The sequence below is a fragment of the Fusarium falciforme genome, chromosome 1 (assembly GCF_026873545.1).
Source record: "Fusarium falciforme chromosome 1, complete sequence".
NCBI classification, from domain to species: Eukaryota; Fungi; Ascomycota; class Sordariomycetes; order Hypocreales; family Nectriaceae; genus Fusarium; species Fusarium falciforme.
This window is the reverse complement of record NC_070544.1, coordinates 114374-141359: the sequence shown is the minus strand read 5'-3', so window position 1 is coordinate 141359 and position 26986 is coordinate 114374. Positions and strand designations below refer to the sequence as shown.

The following is a 26986-nucleotide window of genomic DNA, read 5'->3' as shown; positions in this document are numbered from 1 at the left end:
ACGGGCAAACCATAGCCATGGTCGAGGTCATTGGCGCGGCGGCCGAACTAGCCCAGAGCTAGTGCGAGGGCCACACCTTAGATCAGTGTAAGAGATTTAGGAAGAAGCTTGACGATAAGTGCTTGGTATTTTTGGTTTCCCTCCTGGACCACAAGCTATATGGAAATTTTTATGATAGCATCGTGGTTGGCTTTCTTGCGGCAATGAGGATCCGTCCATCTACCATGCAGTACCCCACCTGCCGTACAGCTAAAAAAATTTTCTCCCTAGTTATATAAAATGCAATTTTTAACCTCATGGGGAAAATTCACCAAAAATAGTAAAAATAAATTGTTTCTAGACTTCAGATATGAATCGAGTGGATTTTAATATTTTCTTAGTCTTTTAACTTCGGCCTGTTTGGGTGCTTCTGATAGGTAACTCTTCCGCCTCCGAATTTACACTTTCATCATCCTCCATCCCTTCCACCTCGATCACATCCTCAACAATTCCTATCTCTTTAGTTGCCTAGATTGGCTCGGGAATATTTTCACTAGCCACTAGAGCCTCGGCTAATATTATGAACTTCTTATTGGAATTAGGTATAGCTTTCCTCTTCTTGCCTCTACCCAGCCGGCCGACTTCCTTCTCTAGACTAGTAATTCTTACGCTTAGAGAGGCTATCTTTAACTCCTTAGCCTTAAACCTTTTTTATATCACAAAATACCATCTTCTGGTTAAAGGGCTCTTATTCTTTCCTAGATCTCTGATATAACGGCTAGTCTTTGGCGTATTATTAAAGTCGAGTTGCCTATTTCTGAGACCCTCTAATATAGGCGTAGTGTCTTTTTCATCTAGTTAAATCTCCGGATCTATAAGTACTTTCTGTCGTGAAATTAGCTAATTTCTAGTAACCTACTAGCCTCAAAGGATATTTTTCTTAGTTATACCTATTTCCCTAACTTTGGCATAAGCCTTAATGAAGTTAGCCTTATCTACTAGTGCAGAATTAATTAGACTTAATAAATTTTAGGGTTCTTTATAATATATAGCTATAGAGGCATTTAAAACGCTATTATTAGGTAGCTATAGGCCATAGGAGTAATAATACGATAGGTAATAATAATATATAGTATTTAAAAAGCACATAGCTATCTACTTATCCTGGATTTTAAATTAGCGATGTTTATGATTTAAGCTAGCTAGATACCTATATATACATTGCTTCCATAGCTACTTAATATTATAAGCCTGGCATCAGACTTGTCTTCTGGTTGTGTTTGAGGTAGACCCCCTTGAGCCACTCGATAGTGATATTACTATCTAGCCCTTCTTAGTGACATAATACTAGTTAATTATCTTCTTAAACTTATTAATTATAAAAGACTGAAAAATAGAGACTATAAAGTCTGAAAATAGTATAGGGTAGGTAACTAAAATAGGAGGAGAATAGGCAGAGGAATCAGTCCTTATAAAAAGCTAATTAGCTAGATAATATGACGATCGTATATGTTCCTAAGGGATAAACTAGTCGTACTGGGTTTATATTGGCAGATAGATTAGTTGCGTTATACTTAAATAAGGGGGGTTATTATATTTAGTAATATACTTAAAGGTATTAAGTATAACTAAGTTATATTAATAGCTAAAGTAGCTATTATATAAGAAAGTATAATAAGTATGTTTTATATACTTAGAGCGCTCACTAGGGTAAAGCCTATGGTGCTTACTTGCTTATTGCCCTTATATTATCGCGAGTAAGCGCGATATATAAATACTTATTTATATTATAGTAGGTCCTGCTTACTTATATAGTATCTTATTACGTAATGGTTTTTTTGCCTAGCTAAACCGCCTGGTTTAATACTAGGCTATAATATAAAGTCTCCTTTTTATTAGTCTTATCCTTAAGGCTATATAAATAGTTATTATTCCTTAACCTAGTTAGTCTTATATTTTACTTTATTATTCTCTTACTAATATATATTATCATAATATCTAGCTATATTTCTAAAAAATAAAAGAAATCTAATAATCCTAAACCTATTAATTCTACTTATTATTACAATATTTCTATAAAGTTTATTAAGTATATTAGTTTTATTATAATGCTATATACTTATTATTAAGCCTATGGGGCTATTTATAAGATAGTTAATAGTAAGAAGAAATATAGTTTATATACCTACTTGAGCTATTCTTATAATATAATGGGGGTCCCTTTATATTCCTATAAATACCTTCTTATAATTATAATATAGGTATTTATAATTAATTTATTTTAGTATTAAGAATTATTTCTAAGGCTAAGTAGATTAACGCTAAGGAACTTATAGCAGAGGAGCTTTTATAGGCCTATTATATATCCTTAGCATAAGCGCAGAAAGAGTTAATAGTTTATTAATAAGAGCTAGAGGAGTCTTTAGCTTATTTATCTTAGTTATATATATAGCGTTATTCTTTGATTTCGAAAGGGATAGAGATAACTTATTATAACCTTGAGTTAATAGATAATCTAAATAAGCTAGAAGTAGTAGAGTCTAAGGCTATCCTAGATATATAGTCTTTAGTATATATAGATCTTATTAATTAGGGTTCCCTAGGTCTTAGGGATTTTTCTTTGCCTTTCTTTAAAGTTACTAGTAGAAATCTTTTAGGAGGCGCTATATATTAATAAGGTATTTTAGTGGTTTTTATATATTTTTAGAGTTAAGGTAGTTTTTATATTTAATAAAATATATTATTTTGCTATTAATCTTATTTATATTAAGGATAGTTTTTATAATATATTCTTTTAATCTATTAACTTCTATCTCTAGTCTATTATTAGTTTTAACTTAGATTGTATTTTATGTTAATTTAAATAAGGAAATATAAAAGATTAAATAGAGCTTAACCTTTAGTAATAAGTCTAATTTATAGTTATATTTTAAAATTTTCTACTTAATTTTATATAGTCTAATATATTTATAATTAAGTTTTTTATTTTATTATTTTATTTTAATATTTTTTATTATAAGGTAAATTATATCTCCCTTTAAGAAAATTTATCCCTTAATTCTTTTCTTATTAATATATTTTATTATTTTATTTTTAATAAATTTAAGTTCTATTTATATTTCTTTATATAAGTTCTTTAATTAGTTATTAATAAGGATTACTTTAGGATTAATAATAATATCTTATATTTATTAATAAATATTTAGTATAAATCTAAAGTTAATATAAGCTAATATAATTTTTATGCTTTTATTAATAGCTATATTATAGGCTAGCTAGGCAGCTAATAGCTTTTTAACTTAGTTAGTTTATTTATAGTTAATATAGTATTAAAGGTATTATTCTAAGATTTAATTTATATATTTAGTCTAATTATTTATTTCCTTATAGTATATTATAAAGAGTTTATAGTTAATTCTTAAGTATCCTATGAGACTTTATTAGAATTTTAAGGCAAATAGTAGTCTTTAATCTATAATAATCTTAAGTAGTATATTATATATTTTAGTAATATAAAAGTAAAAGAGATAAGTAAATTCTTTAGCTATTATTAATTCTCTATAGGGTATAAAATAAGAAAATTTTATAAGTCTATTTATAATAATAAAGATATTATTATAAAAGTTTCTAATAATTAATTCTTCTAATAGGGGTAGCTTAATAATAAAATCTATAGTAATTAAGTCCTATAATTATTATATAACTAGGAATAGTTATAGTTTTCTATAAGGTTTATAGTATTATATCTTAGTTTTTATATAGAGGTTATATTATTTAATAACTATTAAGATAGTTTTTTTTATATTAGGAAAAATAAATATTATTTTAATTTATTCTAGGGTTTTATTAATTCCTTAGTATTTATATAATAGGTAGTTATATATTTTGCGTATAAGTTTATAATATAATTTATTTAGGACTTATTATTTATTAGTTTTCTTATTATCTAGGAGTTATTTATTATATTATTAGATTTATTTTAGGAATAAATTACCTTATTTTATTATATAGGTAGCTATATTAATTTAATAGGGTATCCTTATAATTTTATCTTATTTATAGATCTTAGGTTTTTTATATTTTTTATATTTTAAGTAATATTAGATTTTACCTTAGATTTATTCTTTAAATAAGTAATTATTATAAATCTAGTTTATAGCTTTAAATATTAATTAGTAGTTCTTATTATAAGGAGACTAATTATAATAATAATTAAAGATTTATCTAAAGACTTTATTAGGTATAGTAATCTTTCCCTTAAAGATAAGGAGTTTATTTTCTTAATAATTATATCCCTATGCATAGTTAATAAAATTAATAATTTATTCTTTATAGCTTTTAATAAGCTAAAGATACTCTAATAGGGGTATTTATTTATTATTTTATTTAGTGCTAATAATCTTTCTATAATATCCTTTATATTAATATATTTTTCCTTTTATTTTACTTTTAAGGTTATAATTATTATATTATTATTATATAACTTAAGTTATTTTTTCTAGGTTACTATAATATATAACTTAATAGTAATAATAATTAAAGATAGCTTAAAGTACTTTATTAGGGATAGAGATTTTTTTTTTATAAATCTAAACTCTATTACTTTATTATTAATATTCTTATATATACTTAATAAAATCTATAATTAGTTATTTATATTTTCTAATAAGTATAAGGTATTCTAATATAGGTACTAGCTTTTATATTTGCCTAATATACTTTTATTTAAGATGCCCGTTTAATATAAAGTATAAAAGTTATTCTTTAGCTTTAATCTTTCTAATATCTAGGTTAGGTTATTAGCTAATAATATTTACTTTATTATTTTTTATTTATTTAATATAAATAATAATATAATTAAACTTTAAAAGATATTTAGCGTATTATAGTTATTATCTGCTAAGTTTTTAGGTTTTTATAAAGTAAGTAATATTTTTATAATCTATATATACTTTAATCTAATACTTATTTCTAAGGAGGTAATATTAAAATTCCTTAAAAGTATTAATAATTATAAGGAATTCTTTATTATAAATAAAGTAATTAAGTTCTATTTTATATAGCTTATAGGAATAGAATATAATAAGGTATAAAAGTCTTTTATTATTTTATTATCTAATCTAAGCGCTTAGTATAAAATCTAAGGTATTTATTTTAAGTTTAAGTAATTAAGATAGATTAAATATCTTAAGTATTAGCTTACTTAAGATAAGGTCTTTAATCTAATTAAAAGCTTCCTTAGCCTTAGCTTTAAATAAAAAGGTTTTATCTTTTTTTATAAGTTTAATTAATAATACTATAATTTTCCTAAATTATTTAAGGAACTTATAGTAGTAATTAGCGAAATTAAGAAAGGCTTATATTTTCTTAATATTAATTAGTTTCTTTTAGTCCTTAATTACTAAGACCTTTTTAAAGTCTATATATATCTTATTATAAGAAATAATATATCTAAGGAATTCTACCTCTAAGGCATAGAATTTATTTTTCTTAGGTTTTATTAGTAATTTAATATCTTATAGTATTTATAATACCTTATAGATATATTTTATATATTTTTCTTTTATTTTAAAAAAGATAAAAATATTATCTAGGTAGTATATAATAAATATATCTAAATATTCTTATAATATATTATTAATTATAGATTAAAATATAATAGATATATTTATAAGTCTAAAAGGTATAATAAGGTACTTAAATAGTCTATATTTAATATAAAAAGTAGTTTTTTATTTATATCTTTCCTTAATTTAAATAAGGTTATAGGCTTCTTTAAGGTTAAATAGAATAAAATACTTTATATTAAAAAGTTAATCCTTTAATTTATTTATAAGAGATAATAATATATAATCCCTTATTATAATAATATTAAGTATTTTAAAGTTAATATAAAGTTAGAGCTTTTTATTTTTCTTTAAGATAAATATAATAAGGTATTTAATAAATAACTTATTTTCCTTAATATATCTTTTTTATAATATATCTTTAATATATTCTTTAAATATTAATAATTATACTTTATTAAGTAAGTAAAGTTTATTAAAGCTAAGTTATTTTTTATTAATAAACTTAATTTTAAGGTTATAATATATATATTCTAATAGACTTATTTTAAGTTTTTTTATAAAGAGCTTTTTATAGATATAGTATTAAAGTAGAATATTCTTAAGTTATTTTTCTTTTAATATCTTCTTAACTTATTCTAAGTTTTTTTCTCACTTATAAAATTATTTTATAATATATATAATTATTTATTAATTTTATTATTTTATTTATTATAATATTTATATTATATTCCTTTAAGTAAAAGGTATCTTATATTTATCTCTATTTAATTTCTTTAATATTTTTAGTAAAAATTTAAGATCTTATATTATTCTTTATATTATTATTTATTATAAAGAGTGCCTTATTATTAAAAGAAAATACCTAGCTAGTTCTTTAATTAAAATATAAGTTAAATTAATATAACTATAAATACCTAAGTATAAGATTATAATACTTATTAGGTATAATATTAAATAATATCCCTTAGTTTTTTTTTTTAATAAAAACCTTAAGGTAATTAATCTTATAGTTAATAACTTTATTATTATAATTAAAAAGGGTTTTTTTTAGGTTAATAACTAAATAAGGCGTTTATTTATACCTTTATAGTAGCTTAAGCTTATTTATTATTACTAAGTTAAAGTAATTCTATTTAGCTCTATTATTTACTAAAGTATTTAATTATTCTCTCTTAATTTATGCTTTTAGTTCTAGGTATTATTACCTATATGCTTTATTTATAGAGTAGAGGGCTCTTTAGGGTAGTTTTTTCTTTTATTTATCTATTTATTGCCTTATACTAAATAAGGTATTTAGTTTTTTAATATTATATAGCTAAAATAATTAAACTTATATTTATTATTAATATAAGCTTTATAGTTATATATATTATCTTAGCTATATAGTTAATCCTAATATTACTATTTTTATTTAGCTCTTAGGTTTTTTTTATTTTCTTAGCTAATTATTTTTTATTAGTCTTTAATTTTATAAGTAATTTATTTTTTTTCTTAAATAGTATAATATAGTTCTAAGGAGTATTATATATTTGCGATATTAATAGATTTATATTAATATATTATTTAATAACCCTTTATTTTATATTATAAGTAAGGTTTATTATTTAGCTAGTATAATAATATAATCGGGAAATAGTTTTATTTTTACTTTTTTTTTAATAGGTTTTATATTAATAATATTAATATAATATCTAAGAGATATTAATATACTCTTAGTATATTAGGTATATCTTTATATTATCTTATAAGTTTAAAGATATTTCTAGGTATTAAGGGTTTTTAGTTAACTCTTAGTAATAGGCTTAAATATAGATTTCTTCTTTATTTATTATATCTATATGCTCTTATATAGTCTAAATATACCTTTCCCTTAGGCTATTTTAATACTTATTATTATTCTTATTATATAGTTAGGGGTAATTTTCCTCCTTTTATAATTCTTTATTACTCTTTTAGGGCTTCTTAGAGTGCTCTTAGTATAGTTTTTTTTATAGCTTCTAAGTATTATATTTAAACTTAGTTTAATTAATATTATTATTACTTACTTTAGTAACTTAATTATTATATAATAATCTATTATATTAGTTTACCTTTTATTCTTTATAGATTTTATTATATTTCTAAGATACCTTAATTTAATATTAAGGGCATAAAGTATAGTTATATTATATAAGATTATTTTATTAATAGTCCCTATAATAGATTATTATAAATATATAGGTTTATTTATTATATCTTATAATTTATTTCTTATAGTTAAATCTTTTTATAATAGCTTTCTAAAAGTTAGCTTATTTACTTACTAATAATAATAGTTACTAGGCTAAGGCTAATACTATAAGTTCTTTTATCCTAAGTTTTATATATTTAGTTATAGTAAGGGTTTATTACTATAAGAAGCTATCTAGGTTTCCCTTCTTATTAGTTAGTTTTAGTAGAGGGTTTTATATATCTAGGTTAATAAGGTATAATTAATAGACCTTTAAAGGTTTAGCTAATTTATAAAATTACTCTTTTATAATATTACTAATTATATAATTATTAATAGCTTATTTTTTTATTAGGTAGGCAGCCTAGTAGGGCATAGTAATTTCTCTAGGTTAAAGTCTTATTTTATTATATCCTTATTATATTATTCTAAGTATTTTAATAGTATAAATAGCTATCTAGGGGTTACTATCTTAGTTAATTATATTTAGGTATTTTTTATTTTTTAAGAGGTTTTATCGCGGCTTTAATTAGTAATATTTCTCCTTAATATCTTATTATTTCTTATAGCATTTATTAGCCTTATAACCCTTCTTATAGTAATAGTAATATTTAGTATTCTTAGGTCCTTATTAAGTTACTCTAAGTTCTATAGGTCCTAGGTTAATACTATATAAGGTATTATTCTGCCTTTCCTTACCCTAATTAATATTAAAGTAAGAGTTATTAGCCTTATTGCTATTAAACTTAGGGTTTTAGAATTTCCTCTAAGAGAACTATTAATTATTAATCTTAATTGCCCTATTAATATATTTAATAAGGTTATTAAGTTATTCTTTTTTATAAAGTTTTATTTATATTTCTTTTTTTAATTTATTAAAAAAAAAAGATATTAAAGGTTCTTAATTCTAATTAAGCTTTAAGGCGAGCTAGAGGTATTTTATTTTATACTCCGAGGTAGATTAGGTTTATTAGAGCGCCTTAATTTCCTTTTTAGCTTATGCCTTTTTATTAATAATTCTAAAGGCTTATTAAAATACTACTTTAAAGGCTTTATAATCTAAGTAGAGGTAATAAATATAAGGTACGTATTAATTAGTTAGAGCTATAAGGTATTCCCTTATAATAGGTTTAAACTATGCGGCGATATAATTCTTAAGTCTTCTTATAGTATATTAGACCTTATTAGTAGGTAAAGTAAATTATATTAAGTAATATATTATAAATGCCCTTAGCTAAGTAAGGAATATAAGTAGCTTATAGGTAGTCCTATTAAATAGTTTTAGTAGGTTTAGCTTTAAGATTTCTTTTATATCTCTTTTATTTATAGTACTAGCTATTATATTAGTAATATTCTAGATATTATCTAGATATTATGCATTTTAGATATATTAGTTCTCGCCTATTCTCTTAATAAGTTCTTAGAGTCTATTTATCTCTATATTTATAGCGGTAATCTAGGCTTATAGTTATTTATTTTCTTTATTATTAGAGCTATTTATATTATTTATTTCTTTATCTAAATTAGCTAAGATAGGTATAAGTAAGTAATTAGTAAGTAAAACCTATTAGTAGTTATTTATAGGAGTTACCTAAGTAGCTATTATATTAAATATTATCTAAGGTAATATAAGTAATCCTCTAAATAATAGCTATTAATATATAATAATTATATATATTCCTAAGGGATAAATTAGTTATATTAGGTTTATATTAATAGATAGATTAATCGCGCTATGCTTAAATAAGGGGGGTTATTATATTTAGTAATATGCTTAAAGGTATTAAATATAACTAAGTTATATTAATAGCTAAAGTAGCTACTATATAAGAAAGTATAATAAGTGCGTTTTATATACTTAGAGCGCTTACCGGGGTAGAGCCTATAGTGCTTACTTACTTATTGCCCTTATACTATTGTAGGTAAGCGCGACGTATAAGTGCTTACTTGTGTTATAGTGGGTCTCGCTTACTTGTATAGTATCTTATTACGTGATGGTTTTTTTGCCTAGCTAGACCGCCTGGTTTGGTACTGGGCCGTGATAGATAAGGTATCATAGAGTAATAAAAGTGGGGAAAATAATAGATAAGGTTATAAAGAAGAAGGCCAGCTTCTTATAGGTAGTCTTATTGCTTATATTAATTGAAGATCTAAGAAGCTATTTTTAAGAGAGGGTTTATAGCTTATATAGCTAATTGATCGGAATCTATTAGCCCGATTCGGATAAAAGCTATACCGTCGGATAGCTCTAATTCCGGGCTTTAAAACCCTATTAGTTTTGCTAATTGCGGATAACTAGAAGCCGAGTTATGGCATAATAGAAGTTAAAACCTATAGGGTTTTAAACTAAGATATTTAAAACCGGATAGGTAATACCCTTTGAAAGGATACGGGTTTAGCGGTGTTATCGGGCTTATGATAAAGCTCTAAGTCCGAAGTCACGTGATCTTCCTAAAAGGGAAATAAGCCCAGAAAGGGCAATATTGACACTCCCTTATATCTTGCTTATCTAAGCAGCTATCGCTTAGGTAAGCAGTCTATAGGGAAGCGCATAAGCTATAGTATAGGGTAATAAGATTCTAGGCTTATATCTTATAAGCTTATTTTTCTAGAATTTTATTTATAAAAGACCTTCTTAAGAATAAGGTATTTTACAACCTAAGCTTTATATTCTTAGATAAGCAAGATATTAAGGAGTTATAATAATTCCCCTTTTAGGTCCTATTACCCTTTTAGGAAGGGTCACGTGACTTCGGACTTAGGGCTCTTATAGAGCCCGATAAAGTCAATAAAGCTATGCCTTTCTATGGGGTATTAACTATCCGGGTTTAAATATCTTAGTTTAAAACCCTATAGGTTTTAACTTCTATTATGCCATAACTCGGCTTCTAGTTATCCGCAATTAGCAAAACTAATAGGGTTTTAAAGCCCGGAATTAGAGCTATCCGACGGTATAGCTTTTATCCGAATCGGGCTAATAGATTCCGATCAATTAGCTATATAAGCTATAAACCCTCTCTTAAAAATAGCTTCTTAGATCTTCAATTAATATAAGCAATAAGACTACCTATAAGAAGCTGGCCTTCTTCTTTATAACCTTATCTATTATTTTCCCCACTTTTATTACTCTATGATACCTTATCTAGCTAATCAGCTTTTTATAAGGACTGATTCCTCTGCCTATTCTCCTCCTATTTTAGTTACCTACCTTATACTATTTTCAGACTTTATAGTCTCTATTTTTCAGTCTCTTACATAGGTAAGCAAGCTATAAGATAGCGCATAACCTATACTATAGGGTAGTAGAGTCCTAGGCTTATATCTTATAAGCTTATTTTTCTAGAATTATATTTATAAAAGACCTTTATAATAAGGACTTTTATATTAATAAAGCACTATTTCTAAAGCTCTTTTCCTTTAAAAAAAATCTCTGGTTTTAAAAGGCAGCTATCTATAGTCATAGCTTTAATAAAGTTAGTCTAAGCGCGTAACTAAGAGCCTTTAAGAAAGGCCTTCCTCTTAGGATCGCTACTTCTAATAACTAAATAATCTAGGCCTAGATTTGGAATATATTAATAAGTTTTATAATAAAAATTATAAATACTCACTAAATCTAGCTATAAAACCGCCCTTATTAATATTAATAGTATTCTTAGGCTTAATCTGGCTATACTTGCTCTCCTAGATATTAAAGTACTAATTAATAGCTATTAGGGGATTAGAATTTAAATCTCATAGCCTCCTAACGTTTTACTACCTTTACCTTAATCTTTGGAGGATATTTTATAAACCTGGCTAGCCAGTGTATACTGATAGGCCTTTCCTAGCCTTATTGCCCCAAGAGAGTAGCACGAACTTGACTATAAGAAGGGGCATAGCCCAAGGCCTCTTGTCTCAGTATCTATATAACTAATCTAGCCTTATGAGACTTATATAGTAGCTAGGCAGGCTAGTTGACCTCGGACTTTAATGGTAGGCCTCTTAATCGGTCAGAGAGAGTGGTCAGAGGTATAACATGTTTCTGGGCGACCTAGTTCTGCGAGAGGCCATTATCTAAGACATCCAATATAGCTTCAATAATATTATTCTCTATATAAGACATCTAAGGAATTTTCAAGGCGATTAGGGAAGGCTAGCATAGATAAAAATTCAATAAAGTTTCGGGGAGGCTACGTAATAAGGGAGGCATTTTAAGATAATTTATATTCGTATCATACGACTATACCGCTTCTATAATCAAAAAATCAAGGTAAGAATATTAAACGCTATAAAATTCTTAAAAAAGCAGACATCATTTAATAGCAATAGCTTCAATTTTGGCCAAGCACCGTGTAAGTAAAAGGGAACATTTTGTATGGGGAATTTTGATTTTTGCTGTACGGTAGGTGGGTAGGTACGGCGGGTGGGTACTACATGGTATCGAAGCCATGACACAAAGCCTCAGCTGCGCAGCCCTCATTTGGAGGGCTATCTTTACCAACGGCGTCAACAAGCCCTTCCTAAACTTCATATTGAACGATCTGCCCGAATTGGGCCAGTGGTTATACGACCTCGTCAAACGTGGGAGCGTCTTGGGTAGATTTCCGGCCACTTACGGTGCGACCAAAACCCCAGATGCCGAGTTCCCAGGCATGGACAATCCGTACAATGAACTCGTCTTACAGCTACCGGAGAACAGAAATGTTGTGGTTTCCCAAGCACAGAGAGTAGCTTTGACCATTGTTGACATTCTGAAGATGGGCAGAGGCAAAATGCCAAACAGGCTCGACGACCTTCAACTAAACGCCAGTCTATGCAGCGACTTTGATGCAAATGCCAACCCTCCGTCACCAACGTACATTTCAGCGCTTCACGGCGGGCCGCCGTCTTCACCAAATGAGAAATGGCTCTTCATCAACGGCATTGCAAACAAATTCTTCTAGTTTTAACGGTTGTGCGACAAGATCCGTGATACCTTCAACAGAGAAGTCACAGGAGTATACAACAGAAGTGACGGCATCCTCTGGAACTTTATCGAGTGTTGCGGTGAACGCAGCGCCGCTGAGCCAAATACTCTAATCGAAAACACGCAGAGTAGCAAGGCTGGTCAGAAGGCCCTCGAGCAAGAGCCTAGGGGTGCTCTATGGCCCACCGCTGGCAAGGTCCCCGATAAAATCGTTATGATCGCGCACTCTCAGGCTTGCCTGGTCTTGCGCCTAGCGCTACAGACGCTGGTAACAGAGATTCCGAAAGGCTCCCCTCAGAGACGAATCATTAAGGAAAGGCTAAGAATATTCACCTTTGGGAACCCAAGTGTCGACTGGAAGGTGAAAAATGGGACAGAACACCCTTTGAGCAAATACGTCAACACTACAGAGCATTTTGCGAATGAGGCCGACTTTGTGGCCATGCTAGGCGTTGTGATGCACCGCGACGACTAGGACTCGGATTATGACCCAAACTTGGTTTTCTATAACAAGGCGGGAAAGGCGCATCTATTCGGTATATATTATTCTCTCGGGGTTAATGCTTATTACGGTGAGGAGAATTCATAGCTATTGAGAGCCGTGAATGGAATAGAGATAGCTTGAGCGATATAGCCTGGTATGTCATCTGCGAATGCGGCTCACTCCCATGGCTTTACACTTTTACCCTCGTCGTAGCTGCCACCAGAGGGTCTCCACATCTGCCAGAAGGTCATGGGTTGCAACTCCTCGTCAATCTTCCTCCACGCCTCGCCAGGGGCCATCTTTGTCGGTTGCAGTCGGTTAACGTTGACAATAGTGAACCCGTGCTTCTTGTAGACAGGTACACCATACTCGGTGGCATCCAGCCACATCTCAACGCCCATCTCGTCAGCTTTCTGCTTACCCCAGTCCATTATCAAGTCTGCCACGCCCTGACGTCGGAAGTCTGGGTGTGTATAGATGATATTGAGGTCTTGCACCATCAGCAAACTTTCCAAATTACTAAGTAGAGACCAATTTGAAGCTCGATGACAGAGAGGATCGAAAGGAATATTTGGGCTTTGACTTACAAAGTTGCGGTCTTGCCCCCATCTTGCGTCTTGGTGCGTCGAACTGCTCCAAACACTTGCTAACATATTCCCGCGTCTCTCCTTCCGGGTACCAATAGGCTTCAGAATAGCCATCGTGCTTTTCGAAAGGGTTGGTTGGACAGATCTTCCATAGACAAGCGCCAACAATCTTGCCGTTGTCATCAATGACCTTCCCCCAGTAACTCGTTGGATCCGAATTGTGCCAGTCTAGCTGGCGAGCTATGCATTCCTTAATTGACTCTGCTCGGGCAGTAGGGCCTTCGCCATGAACTGGACAGAAGAGGCGGAAGAAACTTTGAAAGGGATTCTCATATGCGGCCCATTGGCACTCGATGACTTCTTCAAAGTCAGTGGCGGTGTCCACCTCGAGCAACTTGAAAGGCATGATGCTGATCTTGTGGGTTGAGACATAGGAGCTTGTTGATGCGCAGAATCGCATACGAAGATGGGTTCATTTGAGTCCAGACAGGGCCAAAGTCAATGCATGCCGAGACTCCGAAAGATCGACTGATTACCTCTCAAGCCTCAAAAGTTTCTACCATTTTTTCTCACGGTGCTGGTTCCACAAATGGATCGAGAGGATGCTGCGCCACGCCTGACGGGAATCACCCCCATGAAGTTTCTCCTGCGTCCAAGCACACGGCAGGACGGTGGTTGTGCCTTTTGAACGGAGTATAACCAACGGGAACTGTGTTCTCTGACATCTAACTTTGAACTAAGGTGAGTGAATTTCTGAGCCAAATTTGAGGGCCGGGGTTTAGGACCAATGATGAAGGTTACATGGTGCGCGGGCCCTCCCGGATAGTTCTCCGCGGACCGATTGATCGACAGCCGCAAAGGCACGCACGGGGCAATTTGGTGATATCATATCTCATATCTCACATCCTGGTCGAATGGAGTGTCAATGCACATGTCAGAAGGATATGAGCCCTTGAAATGTGGCTCTTATCACGGTGCCTGAACTCAGTCTTGGTGAAGCTTGCCTGTTTTCGGCCAAGCTTACAGATTGGTTGCGAAGTATCTTCTCCGCACACTTTCTATGCCAAGATACCTTAATTCGAACTGGAAGCTTAGACATCCATCAACATTACACCCTTACGAACTGGTCCTGAGTAATCAAGTCACGGGCAGGTTTTTCAATTCATCACGATGCATCATGGAACCACTCAGCTACGTCCTTTCCAGGGGGCTGTTCCAAACCTCGGCCGGGTGCCGAAGGTGTTCCGTCGTCGGCGGACCGTGCTCCTGTTTCGTGTTTTGGGCTGGGGAGGAGCAGTGATTGAATCTAGCCAAGTCTCGTTTGCACCCACAAGGCTCAGCCCAGACACTAACGACAAACTGTGCCAAGCCAAGTAAGTGAAGGCGATCCTGGCAATCTCAACTGCTATCTAGGTCAACAATGCCGCCCTGCCCTCTTCCCGCGCCGCTTCCAAGAAGCGGCTCTGGGATTTTTCACGCAATCAACGTTCCCCAACCTCGGGTCTTGAGGCACTTGACTTTCTTCCTCACCTTTCCTGCGGGCAGCTATTGTTTCTATTTGTTCTCCCCCAACCGTCGTGCTTTTCCTCAATCGTCATGGTTCCCCTCCATCCTTTTCACTCGATTCTTCCGTTACTCCCACCATTGTAACCGTAACAACCGCTGCTTCGCCTGACATGAATCCTACACAAAAGGTTATCACCGACACCAACAAGTCTCCGCTAGTCCAGGTCTTAACCTTGATGTTCCTCGTCATCGCTCTTCTCGCATGCTCTGTCCGCACGGGAACCAAGATCCGCATGATCAAAACCCTGAGGGCCGATGATATCCTCACCATTGTTGCAAGTGTAAGTAGATAGACCTGTCAACGCGATTCACCTAGCGAAACATCCAACCGCTGTGTGCTCACGCCCATACCCGCAGGTCCTTGCAATCGGCCAGTCCATTGCTGTGTTCGCGGGATGTGATAATGGACTGGGGCGGCATTTCAACACATTGAACTCCCGAGAAATCGACACATTCTTCAAGGTAGATGCGTTGACCGCAACCCGCAGAATCATGGACAGAAGGACTGATCGAGTATTCCGATTGTAGAGCCAATACGCGGCCAACATCATGTTCATCACCTCCCTTTTCTGTTGCAAGTTATCAGGCATCGTCAATCTCCGGATTATGAGCCGGGAAGGCCAGAAATGGATCATTATTGGCTGTGAGGCTGTCGTCGGCGGGTGGGGATTCACTGCGCTCGTTGTCACCCTCTTCCAGTGCCGACTACCTACGCCGTGGAGGTACGCTGACGACACAGACTGCATCGACCGAACTGCTTTCTGGACTTACTATTCCATCACGAATATTGCCTCGGACATTGCTATTGTTGTCATCATGTGTGAAAGCGTTCTGAAAATCCAAACATCATGGTCCAAGAAGGCTTTGGTGATGGGTGTTTTTGGCAGCCGTATCCTGTACGTTTCAATCACGCAATTGCGATTAATCTATCTAGAATTTGTGCAATAGAAAAACGCTAACAAAGACGGAAAAGTGTTACGCCCGCAATTGCGGTTCAAATCTATTTTTCCAACAAGGCCTTTGGTGCCACCGATTTCACTTTCTCGATCTGGAAAGCCGCTATCGCTTTACAGCTAGTCCAGTGTCTCTCCGTCCTCACCGTTTGCATTCCCAGTTTCAAGCCCTTTCTCGACAGCGTGGAATCCGGCCAGATCCGTATGGATGACCTTCGGCGACAGGGCAAGACTAGCACCAACGGCTACCCGAGTGGGAGGCCGGGGTGCAGTGGAAACAAGTCAAGCGGGAGCACCCCTCTAGGCACTAGGTCACGACCGTTCAGGTTGATCGAGGAGGCTATTACGACTGAATCACAGCATAGCCAAGTATTCGAGTTGGCTGACTTCTCTAAGTCAAACTCACGAGGGGCTGTAAATACAACGACGGAGCAGCAGGGTGCTGCTTCGGAGGGGCAAAGCCGCCGCACGAGCCACTCAAGTCAGTCAATCCTCATCCTCCAGGCATGGCAAGTGGAAGTGCGGAGCATGCACGAAAGAGCCCTTGGGGAAGATTGAAGAGAATTTCTCTTTCCCCGCTGAAGGAGGCACAGCGCTTTGGATCTCACGCACAGGGAAACATTGTAGCCTAGCGTCGTGAATGGAAATCGATCAAGGGGTCGGACAGCTTGAATCCCCAATCTTGTTAAGAACGAAATCATCCGGGAAGCTGAGGGCGTGAAGAGGCATCAAGATGATGCACCACTCTGCAGGGGGCCAAAGCGAGGACCCAACATGTAGATGAGCCATGACAGGGGTAATTCAATCCATAGGGGAACAGGTTTTGTACATGTTTGCCACATGTTAGCCACAGGAGTAGTTCGGGATGGCAGCGATTTAAGAGAATGCTTGTATACATAGTAGCACGGACATGACAGGGGCAGGGTGAAAACGGAGGAGGTGCCAACTTGGCAACGTGACTGGATAGGAAAGGGCGGATTGGGTATTAGATCGGACAAGGGGGCGCTTTGACCTGGAATGGAGCATGAAGGATGTCAACTTTCCATGTGGCGTCTTCCCAAAGCGCCTCATAATGCCGTATGACGTCGCCGCTCAATTGCTTGATGATCTCTCCGGTGCCCGAGGCAACCGTCTCCTTGAGTCAGGGTGGGAAGTAGTGCTCCTTCCGATGAAGCCGAATTGCGCAGCTCTATAGGCCAAGTTGAGTGTCTAAGAAACCGCCTTGAAAGTTTCTGTAGAGATCCTTGTGCTGGATAGCCGAGAGACGTAAAAAAAGCAATGGTAGTCTGGCTGTCAGCAAATATGAACCCTGGACGTTGTAGCACTGACCCCTCTTCACCTGCTGCATACATCAAGGCGTCGTCCTCGGTAGACTAATGCAGTGTCAAGGCCCCTGGACAGGTTCCAGGGCTGCTAATCTCCACAGTTATGCACCGGGGCACCGGAGCAGGCTGCCGGTTAAACGGCGAGAACAAACTCAACCTCAAGCACCACCAACTTCTCGCCTTAGGGAGGAGGTGGTGGCGTCAATATCCTCCTTTTGCCGTCATCCTGACATCGTCTGGAATTCTCGACTTCTCCTTTTATCTCTCTTTTTTTTTTTTTTTTTTGTTGTCTCTTTCATTTCTCTACATTTTAAACTCTTCTGTCCTGTTCTTCTCTCATCCTTCCTCTTTAGTCCATCATTTGTTGAACTCGCCTTCTGCTTCCATTTCCCGCTCCGCTATGATGGGTAGTGACAACTCCAGCTATGAGCTGGGCAACACGGTGGCCGTCGAGGCCCATGAAGCCGGCGTCTCGATGGAGGTCAAGCCATTTTCTGCTCGGTCTTCGAACGGCTACGCTGATAGTGATCAATTGGCGCGACTAGGCAAGAAGCAGGTTCTCAAGGTACGCTACCGCGTCATCAACTTTCAGCCTCTATTACATTAGCCTCATTCCATTACTAACTACATCGCTTGAATAGCGAAATTTTGGCTTCATGTCGATTCTCGGCTTTAGTTGTAGCATCCTGATTACCTGGGAAGCTGTCACAGTTCTCTTCGCTCAGGGCCTCAACAACGGCGGCACTGCCGGCGTCATCTATAGTTTCCTTATCGTCTGGGTCGGCAACTTCAGCGTCTTCTCTACGATGTGCGAACTAGTCTCCATGGCTCCCACATCCGGTGGACAATACCACTGGGTTGCTATGATGGCACCGCGATCCTGCGCCAAGTTCTTGAGCTACCTTACAGGGATTCTGACGGTTGGCGGCTGGCAAGGCTCCGTTGCTTCTAGCGCTCTTCTCACTGGAAACATGATTCTGGGTTTAATATCTTTGAACAACGACAGCTTTGAGCCCAAGCTGTGGCAAGGCACTCTGCTCTTCTGGGCCATATTCGCTTTCGCCGTGTCCATAAACACCCTCGTCAGTTCGGTGCTGCCCAAATTCGAGGGCTTAATCCTGATTCTGCACGTGTTGGGTTTCTTCGCCATCCTTATTCCCCTCGTTATTCTAGGCCCTCACGGAGATGTCGAAGAGCTCTTTACGACCTTCGTGAACAACGGCGGCTGGCCATCTCAGGGATTATCCTTTATGGTTGGTATGATGGGCAATGTTTTCGCCTTTGTCGGTACTGATGCCGCTTTCCACGTATGTTTTACCCTGTTTGAGAGTTTGCTTATATGCACCCAGTGGAGGTCGTTACTTACTCGCTGTTGCAGATGTCCGAGGAAACTGTGAACCCGTCTGTCGTGGTTCCCGCTTCCGTCCTACTGAGTCTATTCATCAATGGTGCTTGCGGTTTCGCCATGATCATTGCCATGGTCTTCTGCATGGGTAATTTTGACGAGGCTATTAACTCTGGTCCCGGCATGCTGGGATTTCCGTATATGTATATCTTCAAGCAGGCGACCAATTCCACGGCCGGTGCTACCGTCATGGCTACAATTATCATGATCCTTGGAGCTTGCGCTACCGTCGGCATGCTTGCCTCGACTTCACGAGTATTCTGGTCCTTCGCCCGTGACCGCGGTCTCCCTTTCTGGCCCACCTTGTCCAAGGTCGACGACCGCACCACTGTTCCCGTTTGGGCTGTCGCCGTCACTACCACAATTTCGGTACTATTATCTCTCATCAACCTTGGGTCTCCTATTGCATTCATGAACGTTACGTCCCTTTCGATTTCCTGTCTCTACGCCTCCTACCTCTTGGCCGCTATTCTGCTCCTCTACCGCCGTACCACCAAAGGTTTCGCGTTGCCAGCTGCTTCAGATCTCCCAGCCCTGGCTAACACCACAGGCGCCGAACTCGTTTGGGGTCCCTTCCATCTTCCGGGCGCTTTTGGTATTGCGAACAACATATTCACCATCTGCTATCTGGCGGTGGTTGGCTTCTTCAGCTTTTGGCCTCCGGTGCTGAACCCAACCCCCGACATGATGAATTATAGCGTTCTAGTTACTGGTTCAGTTGCCATTTTTAGCGTTGTCTATTACTTCGTACAGGCCAGGAAGGACTATAATGGTCCCGTTGTGGAAATCTAACTGCTTAGGGCAAAGGGTCGGAAAGATTAGGGGGTCAGATCCTTCCAGCATAGCCTTCAGCACAGCCCAATTACATGGATGAAACTATCAACAGTACGAGACTCACCATTACATATTCCTTTTGCTAGGAAAATCAAGAGTCTCTCGGTGATTCTTATCCATCTGTCTGGGTGATATACAATGTTCGTGCGCCTGCGTAATCAACCGCTCGCCTCTCTCGCCGTCTTTTTCTCGCGGCTCTTAACAGTCTCGACAAAAAGAATATCCACAAACGGCAACATATGGTTCACTGAACTTTTACGCACCCCAATGTCGTTGGACACCCCTAAGTCCGCCTGCAAGTTGGTTCCGAAGTGGCCCATCGACTGGAGCTCAATCCCTGCTACCGGTGATGTCTTCGAGTTAGTCGGTGCGATCGTGAGCGTGTCTGAGTCTTCCGATCCGGGCCCTTGCTCTGCTCTCGGCTTTCTTTCTTCAACGTCGGCCGTGATGTCTTGAAACATCATGATATCTCCACATGACGGTCGGGCCTGTCGTGAGTTGGGCGACAAGGCGCGTCGTCCCCTCACCGCCGCCATAGTCTTGCTATTCATCCTCGTGGCCACTAAACTGTCGGACCGCCCAAACGGCCAGAACTTGGATAGGAAGCCAGGTTCGCTATCTGGGGATCCCTCACGCCTATCCGCCAACTTGACGACGTGCCCAAACTCTTGGTGTACCCTTCGTATAAATTTTTGTTGAAATTGTGCTGAGAACTGGCGCCTCTTAAAAAAGCTAAGAGGCACAAATTCACAGTTGGGGCTCGACAGCACTGAGTGGATAGGAATCACCCGCCGCATCACAATCATGGTCGATTGCACCCATTCATCATCGCCTCGGCAGGGTACACGAACCATGGTAGACGTGAGGACTGCGTCTTCAAAAAGGGGCTCTTGTGTCCACTCACACAGCGTCTTGATGGTCTCTGATAGCTGACCCGCAAACTCGATCTCCTGAGCGTTTTGCCGCGCCGAGATCTCCTCCTTCAGACTTTGAAGTATTTTGGAAACTGGCATGTTTTCAAACCGCCTGAGGAACTGTACGTGCCAGTTCTCGAGTGTCTTAAGTGGAAGAGCCGTGGATGGGAGAAGATGTCGGGCGTCCTTCTGTACCAGAACCTCGAATCCGGAGCTGACGCAGGCTTGGATGGAGAAGAATCCTATATGAACACCTGAGGGTGCCTCGTTGTGCTTGGTTGTGTATGTCGACATGGATCGGAGTTTCGTCTCAAAATCGGAACTCTGAATCTGCATGCACGACGTGATGATATTGCTGACCTGATGGAGCTCGGCGAAACGATAACCGGCTGACACAAAACGCTCGGCGTCCCGATCCGACTCGACGCGGCGAATTAACAACATCAATAAGCCGCGCCCAAAGTCCTGCTGTCGAGCGTTGAGCCCCTTCTCTGCCATGTCAGAGCCGCTTTGGTTGTCCTCATGAGCGTCTCTCATTCCCCAAGAGAGACTTAGACGGGAGCCCATTCGAGATTGGCACCAGTCGATCTATGAGAATTATCTGAAGAACAAAGGAAAATTGAACAGCCATGTGTTTAGGCACAGCTATTTAAGCTCATATCGTTAGGATTAGAATCCTTAATGCGATAAGCTGGATGTGAAAACGGATATACGACCCCAAAGTCCGGTCCGCGTTTCATATCCGGTCGCACGAACCTAGTGGTAATATGCGACACTGGGCATCGACCTTGGCCGGATCCCGCAGGCGATCCAGGTAAATACTGGATGAGCAATTCGTACGACTCGCTCAACCACCCGTGATCTCCTGATCCAACGACTTAGACGAGCAGATGAACTCCTCACCGCGCGCGTACGACCACTGCTCATCCAACAACGCTCCGACAGCGACCAAGCAACACCGCTACAAACAGCATCGAAAGAGTAATCAGCAACGGCTTCCCATCAATGGCTAAGTACGGTGCCACAACATACCTTGATTGTATACTCAGACGGTTCCCTGTCGAAAGACGGAACCGCCAGCTATGAGTTCACCATCCGGCAGGGCGACCGGTCAGTCTAGACGGCTCCGGTCGCCTAGGGTCCGCCGAGGTATTCGATGCAGAAGCGACAGGGGCTCTCAGAGGCCTGCAAGTCGCGCTGAGTCACCCTGATTCGGCGACACAAGGCATCGTTGTCTGCCTCGACAACCTCGCGGCCGCCACCCGCCGGCGTGCCAAGTTGAACGATGGATTGAAGCCAAGCAGCGATGGATTTGACAGCCAAAAGTGTAGTACCACGACACGAGTTGAGGCAGTTAACAGAAGAGTAACAGACGAAGACTGATGGTCCAGTAGCGTTTTCATTAATAGAATAGAAGCATTAAAAACCCTCTCAAGTTGTGAAATATCGCCTAGAACATTCACCGTAAAACACGCGTACTTTGCTTCAATGCCTTCAATCAACGAGCCGCGGGAATACCGTTTCCAGCCTCGAGGGTATCGTTAGAATTGGTCGAGCATCGCCGGTCCTTAACAAACTTGGGCCACGTGTTGGTCAGGACGAGGTATTTGATGCTTCCTTCGGCATCATCAAAGATGGTGGCGTTGAAGCGCTCGGGGATATCCCCCCAGTAGAGAGCCTTGTCGCTGATGGACCCCGAGCAGTTGTTGATCGACTCAGTCTGCATGATGCCCGTCTCAGAGCCGTGAGCCGACGCCGCAGACGACTTGGTCTTTGTCAAGGTCATCTGGAACGAGTCGAAGGGCGTGGCAGGGTCGATCTGGCGCTCCTCGCCGTAAAGGATACGGGCCGAGCTCTCGAAGACAACTTCCAACTTTCGGAGGTCTTGCGAGGACAGATTGATCTGGAACTCGGCGTCGCGGGAGCTGATGAAGTTGGTGTAGATGCGGAGGGCGCTGTTGAATCGTTCGCGGACGAGCTCTTGGACACAGGCGTCCTTGATATTCTCGGGGTCGCGGACGCCAGCGGGCAGCGAGGACTTCCACTCGGCGACGGCTCTTAAGAAGGCGATGTTCTCACCAGAGAAATCTCGGAGGGCGGAAAATTGCTGTAGTGGCTCGGGGTCTCGCTTAAGGACGTACTCCAGGGCCTCCATAGTAAGAATACTCTCGCCGGAGCCACTGCTCTGGCTGTCCTTGGACCAGGAAGTCAAGGCGGAGCCGGCAACCGTGGTTGATCCAGTGACCATTGACCTGGCGCCCCTATCGACAACTCTCTTATTGAGCTGCCATTGGGCGATAGAGTCAAGGGTCTCCTGTCGCAGGGTCTGGTGCTGGATAACCTCATAGCAAGGAAAGAAGACGGTAAATATCTCAAGCAATATGATTGAGAGGGCAATCCTTAGCAAACGGTTAGTCAGAGTTCAATGCCTGACGGAAGTATCATAAAATGTGCCTACCATTGGGGAGGAACCCAGACGTGGTTGACGGGAGCCATACCAGGAACATACAAAGCAATCAGCCACATAGGGGTAGCATGAAGACTATGTCTAGGTCAGCTTGGAGTCGAGCATAGCCTCAAGGGAGACTGGCCTGGAAATGCAGCAAGCTACGGTTTGAGTTCTCCATCCCTGGGTATCGTTGATATCACGAGACTTCCACAGAATGTAGGGGGCAATGATCCATGCCCAGAAGAACTGCCAGAAGACGGACGGCCACCTGGGTACGGGTCAGTATTTGGATGGCTCTCGGGGAGATATTAGGCGTACCATTCCCAGCCGCGGCCCATCTGAGACTTTTGGTAGTCCTCAGTGCCGGTGACTTCAGTGCCGGGGATGCCAAAGGAAGGGTGGAACTTTCGCGAGATTAAGAAACATAAAGATTGTAAGAAAAAGCTGTGTAAGTTAGCCATGCATCCAGTCCAGTGATGCAGCATGAAGTCGTACCTGGAAGGCCATGCCCAGACCGACAAGGATAAGGATCTTCTTGGTGTAATTGAAGGTTTGGAAGCGACCCTTCAGCCCTGACTTGGCTCGGCGGGGCTTCTCGTGTGAGCTTGCGGCGAAGAGCTCTTTCTGGGTCTTGGCTATATGGAGGAATCGGCTGTTAGAAGCGTGAAACAGAGCAATGCCGAAGGGTAGATAGGTGCTCATGACCCAGTATTCGACCTGGGGTGTGACTAGAGGGAACCAGACGTAAGCGGTTTGGACAGCACCCCAGTAGAGGTGGAGGAGAATGATGGCAGTAAATGACAGCGGCAGGCCTCGAATCCTTAACAAGGGCATATTGCGACGACGCCATAGAAAGTACATCCCGCCAGCGAGCATGAAGGTCCAGGCGAAGGTGAAGACCATCCAGAAGATGCCGAGGGCATCAAGACGCGGCTCGGCTTTTGCGGTTTCCTTGGAACCCGACTCCGCCATTATTCGATGTTTACTTAGAGAAATCTGGGAATCAGAGCTGTAAGGATTGATGGGAGGGCCGGCGGGGATGTAGGGAAGTAACGAATGTGGTTGCAAAGGGATGTTTAGCCTCCGCAACCTCTGTAGGGGAGAAGGGGAGGTGACAGCGTATTATGTATTGTTAATTGATGGAATGTAAGCCATCCCCTGGTTCCAGCAGAGAGAGCAAAAAAGCCTAGCACGAGAAGCAAAAGGCACCAAGAGAGAAGATAGAAATGGCGCGGCCTATCTCCTCAGTTGCCTCCGCGGCGGTCACGACAGGGTAGTCGGTCCAATCAGAGCACTTTTTAGTGACGATACCTTGGTTTCCCACTGTCTTCCACCCCAGGAAAGAGTCGACCGGTTACAAAGTAATAACAGCACGCTCCCTGAAGCCTCCTGCGGCAGGCGCTAGCTGTTAGAGGCATAACACTGGGGCGGGATGCGGACTGGATAGCCCCGACCATATTCCAGTACTTGGCAACTGGTCGGGAGTCTGATCACTGGGGCTAGAGCCTTTCCTACAGTAGGATGCAAAGAGTATAAAACTTGTATCTTGTACTGGCTGGCTAATTTAGCGGAATTATCCCCTGCCAATATGGGCCGCTCCAATCAAGAGAGCAGTATAAATAAATTAACTGCCCGGTTAGGCCTAGATAACCTAGGCCGGTACAAGATACAAGTCCCATATTCTTTGCATCCCACTGTACTAGTGGTAAAGGGCGACAACCAATGTGCACGGTGGCCCTGGGCTTCGGAAGGAGAAAGGTTGTGCCAAGCTCTGAAAAGCCGCGGCGAGTGTTCGGCGCGTCGAGATTTTTTCTTTTTGCTGCCCTCAACTGGCGCTCGGTACATCGCGCCACCAAGTCGACAATGCGCTCAGGGCCAGTATTGGCGCCGCCATGACGAAGCTGTGACCTGATTTTCCTCCCTAGCGCTGCATGATTGCCATCGACAAGGGCGTCAAGAATCTCGTCGAGGCATAGGAGCCGCCCTTGACACGCGAGAGTAAAAAGTTCCTTTCTCCCTTGTTCTCTATGCGGCGTGACCGTTTAATGTCTTGTCTTGAGCTATCACAATCAAGTCCTGTTTCGGATAGGCTAGCGATGTCGACTGTCTATTGGGCGAGACCGGCGTTGGTTCCTGGCTCCTCCGTACAAGGATTAGACGGTCAGGCCCCGGTTCATCTGGGCGGAGAATTTTTTGCTGCTTCTCGCTCCAGACCTGCGGGAGGATGCGATGCGACCCATCTCATTTATCCCTTCTGTCGAGGCGTACAGGGAGGAGAGCAGAAAAAAAGTGTCGGGATCTCTTTGATCACGTCGGCGTTGTGTTGCATTTCAGTAAACCCCACCCCTGCTGACAGACGAGATATCGTCAATACTGGACTCTTTCTCTATCAGTACACTTTTGTTGACTGTTTGTCGTGGACCACAACAATCACCCATGCCACTGTTCACCCGAGGGGCCTATCATCACACGATTGCACTGTCGGAGCCACTTCGCTCTGGACCCGTTGGAGCACGGGCTTCTTTTGCGTGTCGTCGATGCCCTTCAAGCAGGCACAGACAATGGCTTCCATGAGGTGTGGCTTGTGAATGTGATTAGCAAACGTCTTCTGATCTGTTGGAAGTCGTGTCGGGGTATCTGAGGCGTGTTTAGCGCTTGTGAGGCATCGTCGGGTATCCGGACCGAAGGCGACAACAACCTTGTCGGGACGGCTTTAAGTTAGACATTTAGTAGTCAGCAGATCTTGATGTGCCAAATAAGGCCACTACCTTTTCGTCTCATCCTCCCCGCCGGGTATTTTCTCAGCGGAATGTCAACACGCCAAGGCCCAAGACCGGCCGGTGTCTAGACGAGGGTGGGCTAATCGCCTGATACTGTCGTCATTGCCTCGTAGCAAACGCTTCCAGACCATTCTGCCCGTGTCAAAGCTACCGGCTGGCTTAAATGTAGTGTGAAGCTCTGATGGCTTTGGCGTCTGCATTGGCCTTCTATCAAGGCGTCCATACAACGGTTTCGATTCCAACTCGTGAGAACGGGCCGCGACAGGGGCCGGCGGGGACGCGGAAGCAGGCGGCCCGTGCTTCGCCAGGCCGCATTGGGGCGATCAATAGTACAATTATATGACAAAAGTCTACCCCCACCCCACCTCAGACCCCAGACCTGCATTTTAACCACGCACCTTTACATCGCAATAATATTATTAATTAATTATTAATAAAATAATTATTTATATTAAAATAAAGCCTTAATTATGCTATTTAATATTTTATATACCATCTATATATAGCCTTAATAGCGCATAGTCAGCGCTTAAGTAACCCTATAAGCTTTAAAATCATTAATTATAAAAAATTATCCTACTTAATTAATATATATTAATTAAATTCTATCTTATCTTTAATATTATCCTTTAGATCCTTAAGATATAAAAATAACTTCTTTAATTTATCCTTTAGAATATTCTATAGGTTCTTAATTAGGCTTATATCTAGTAAATTTAGCGGCTAATCTAAGAGCTTAATCTTATAAGTTAATAACTAATTAGAAATCTTCTTTATAATATAAATACTTATATTATCTTATTAAAACATTTTAATCCTATTATATAAAGGGAGGAGGCTATTATAAAGTATAATTTTATAGCTTTAAGAAGAGTATTCTTATTTTAGGGCTACTAGATTACGCTTTATAGAGATTAATTAGGTTCTTCCTTTACGCTAGATTCCTACCTAATATATCCTTAAAATCATAGGTTTAATATAATCTA

At 38.9% G+C, this 26986-nt stretch overlaps 6 protein-coding genes across 6 annotated transcripts; 3 read left to right on the top strand and 3 right to left on the bottom strand.

Annotated features, from left to right (window-relative positions):
- Positions 1 to 12185: 12185 nt before the first annotated feature.
- On the top strand, positions 12186 to 13178 carry NCS54_00001600 (Hypothetical protein; the record flags this gene model as incomplete). The annotated part of the gene is made up of 2 exons (XM_053145683.1): positions 12186 to 12592; positions 12722 to 13178. The coding sequence occupies 2 exons, from the start codon at positions 12186 to 12188 to the stop codon at positions 13176 to 13178; spliced, it is 864 nt and encodes a 287-aa protein (XP_053001658.1).
- A 185-nt stretch (positions 13179 to 13363) lies between these two features.
- NCS54_00001500 (N-acetyltransferase domain-containing protein) lies at positions 13364 to 14234 on the bottom strand (the record flags this gene model as incomplete). Its single annotated transcript, XM_053145682.1, has 2 exons — positions 13364 to 13677; positions 13775 to 14234. 2 exons carry the CDS (start codon positions 14232 to 14234, stop codon positions 13364 to 13366), a joined length of 774 nt encoding a protein of 257 aa, XP_053001657.1.
- Positions 14235 to 15450: 1216 nt separating this feature from the next.
- Positions 15451 to 16851, top strand: NCS54_00001400 (Hypothetical protein; the record flags this gene model as incomplete). Its single annotated transcript, XM_053145681.1, has 4 exons — positions 15451 to 15621; positions 15698 to 15802; positions 15869 to 16236; positions 16314 to 16851. The coding sequence occupies 4 exons, from the start codon at positions 15451 to 15453 to the stop codon at positions 16849 to 16851; spliced, it is 1182 nt and encodes a 393-aa protein (XP_053001656.1).
- A 1101-nt stretch (positions 16852 to 17952) lies between these two features.
- Positions 17953 to 19815, top strand: NCS54_00001300 (Hypothetical protein; the record flags this gene model as incomplete). The annotated part of the gene is made up of 3 exons (XM_053145680.1): positions 17953 to 18183; positions 18260 to 18925; positions 18997 to 19815. Exons 1-3 carry the CDS (start codon positions 18019 to 18021, stop codon positions 19813 to 19815), a joined length of 1650 nt encoding a protein of 549 aa, XP_053001655.1. The 5' UTR covers positions 17953 to 18018.
- Positions 19816 to 20015: 200 nt separating this feature from the next.
- NCS54_00001200 (MHYT domain-containing protein) lies at positions 20016 to 21269 on the bottom strand (the record flags this gene model as incomplete). The annotated part of the gene is made up of 1 exon (XM_053145679.1): positions 20016 to 21269. One exon carries the CDS (start codon positions 21267 to 21269, stop codon positions 20016 to 20018), a length of 1254 nt encoding a protein of 417 aa, XP_053001654.1.
- Positions 21270 to 22269: 1000 nt separating this feature from the next.
- On the bottom strand, positions 22270 to 24192 carry NCS54_00001100 (Hypothetical protein; the record flags this gene model as incomplete). The annotated part of the gene is made up of 5 exons (XM_053145678.1): positions 22270 to 23170; positions 23230 to 23313; positions 23363 to 23488; positions 23539 to 23624; positions 23716 to 24192. The coding sequence occupies 5 exons, from the start codon at positions 24190 to 24192 to the stop codon at positions 22270 to 22272; spliced, it is 1674 nt and encodes a 557-aa protein (XP_053001653.1).
- Positions 24193 to 26986: the final 2794 nt, after the last annotated feature.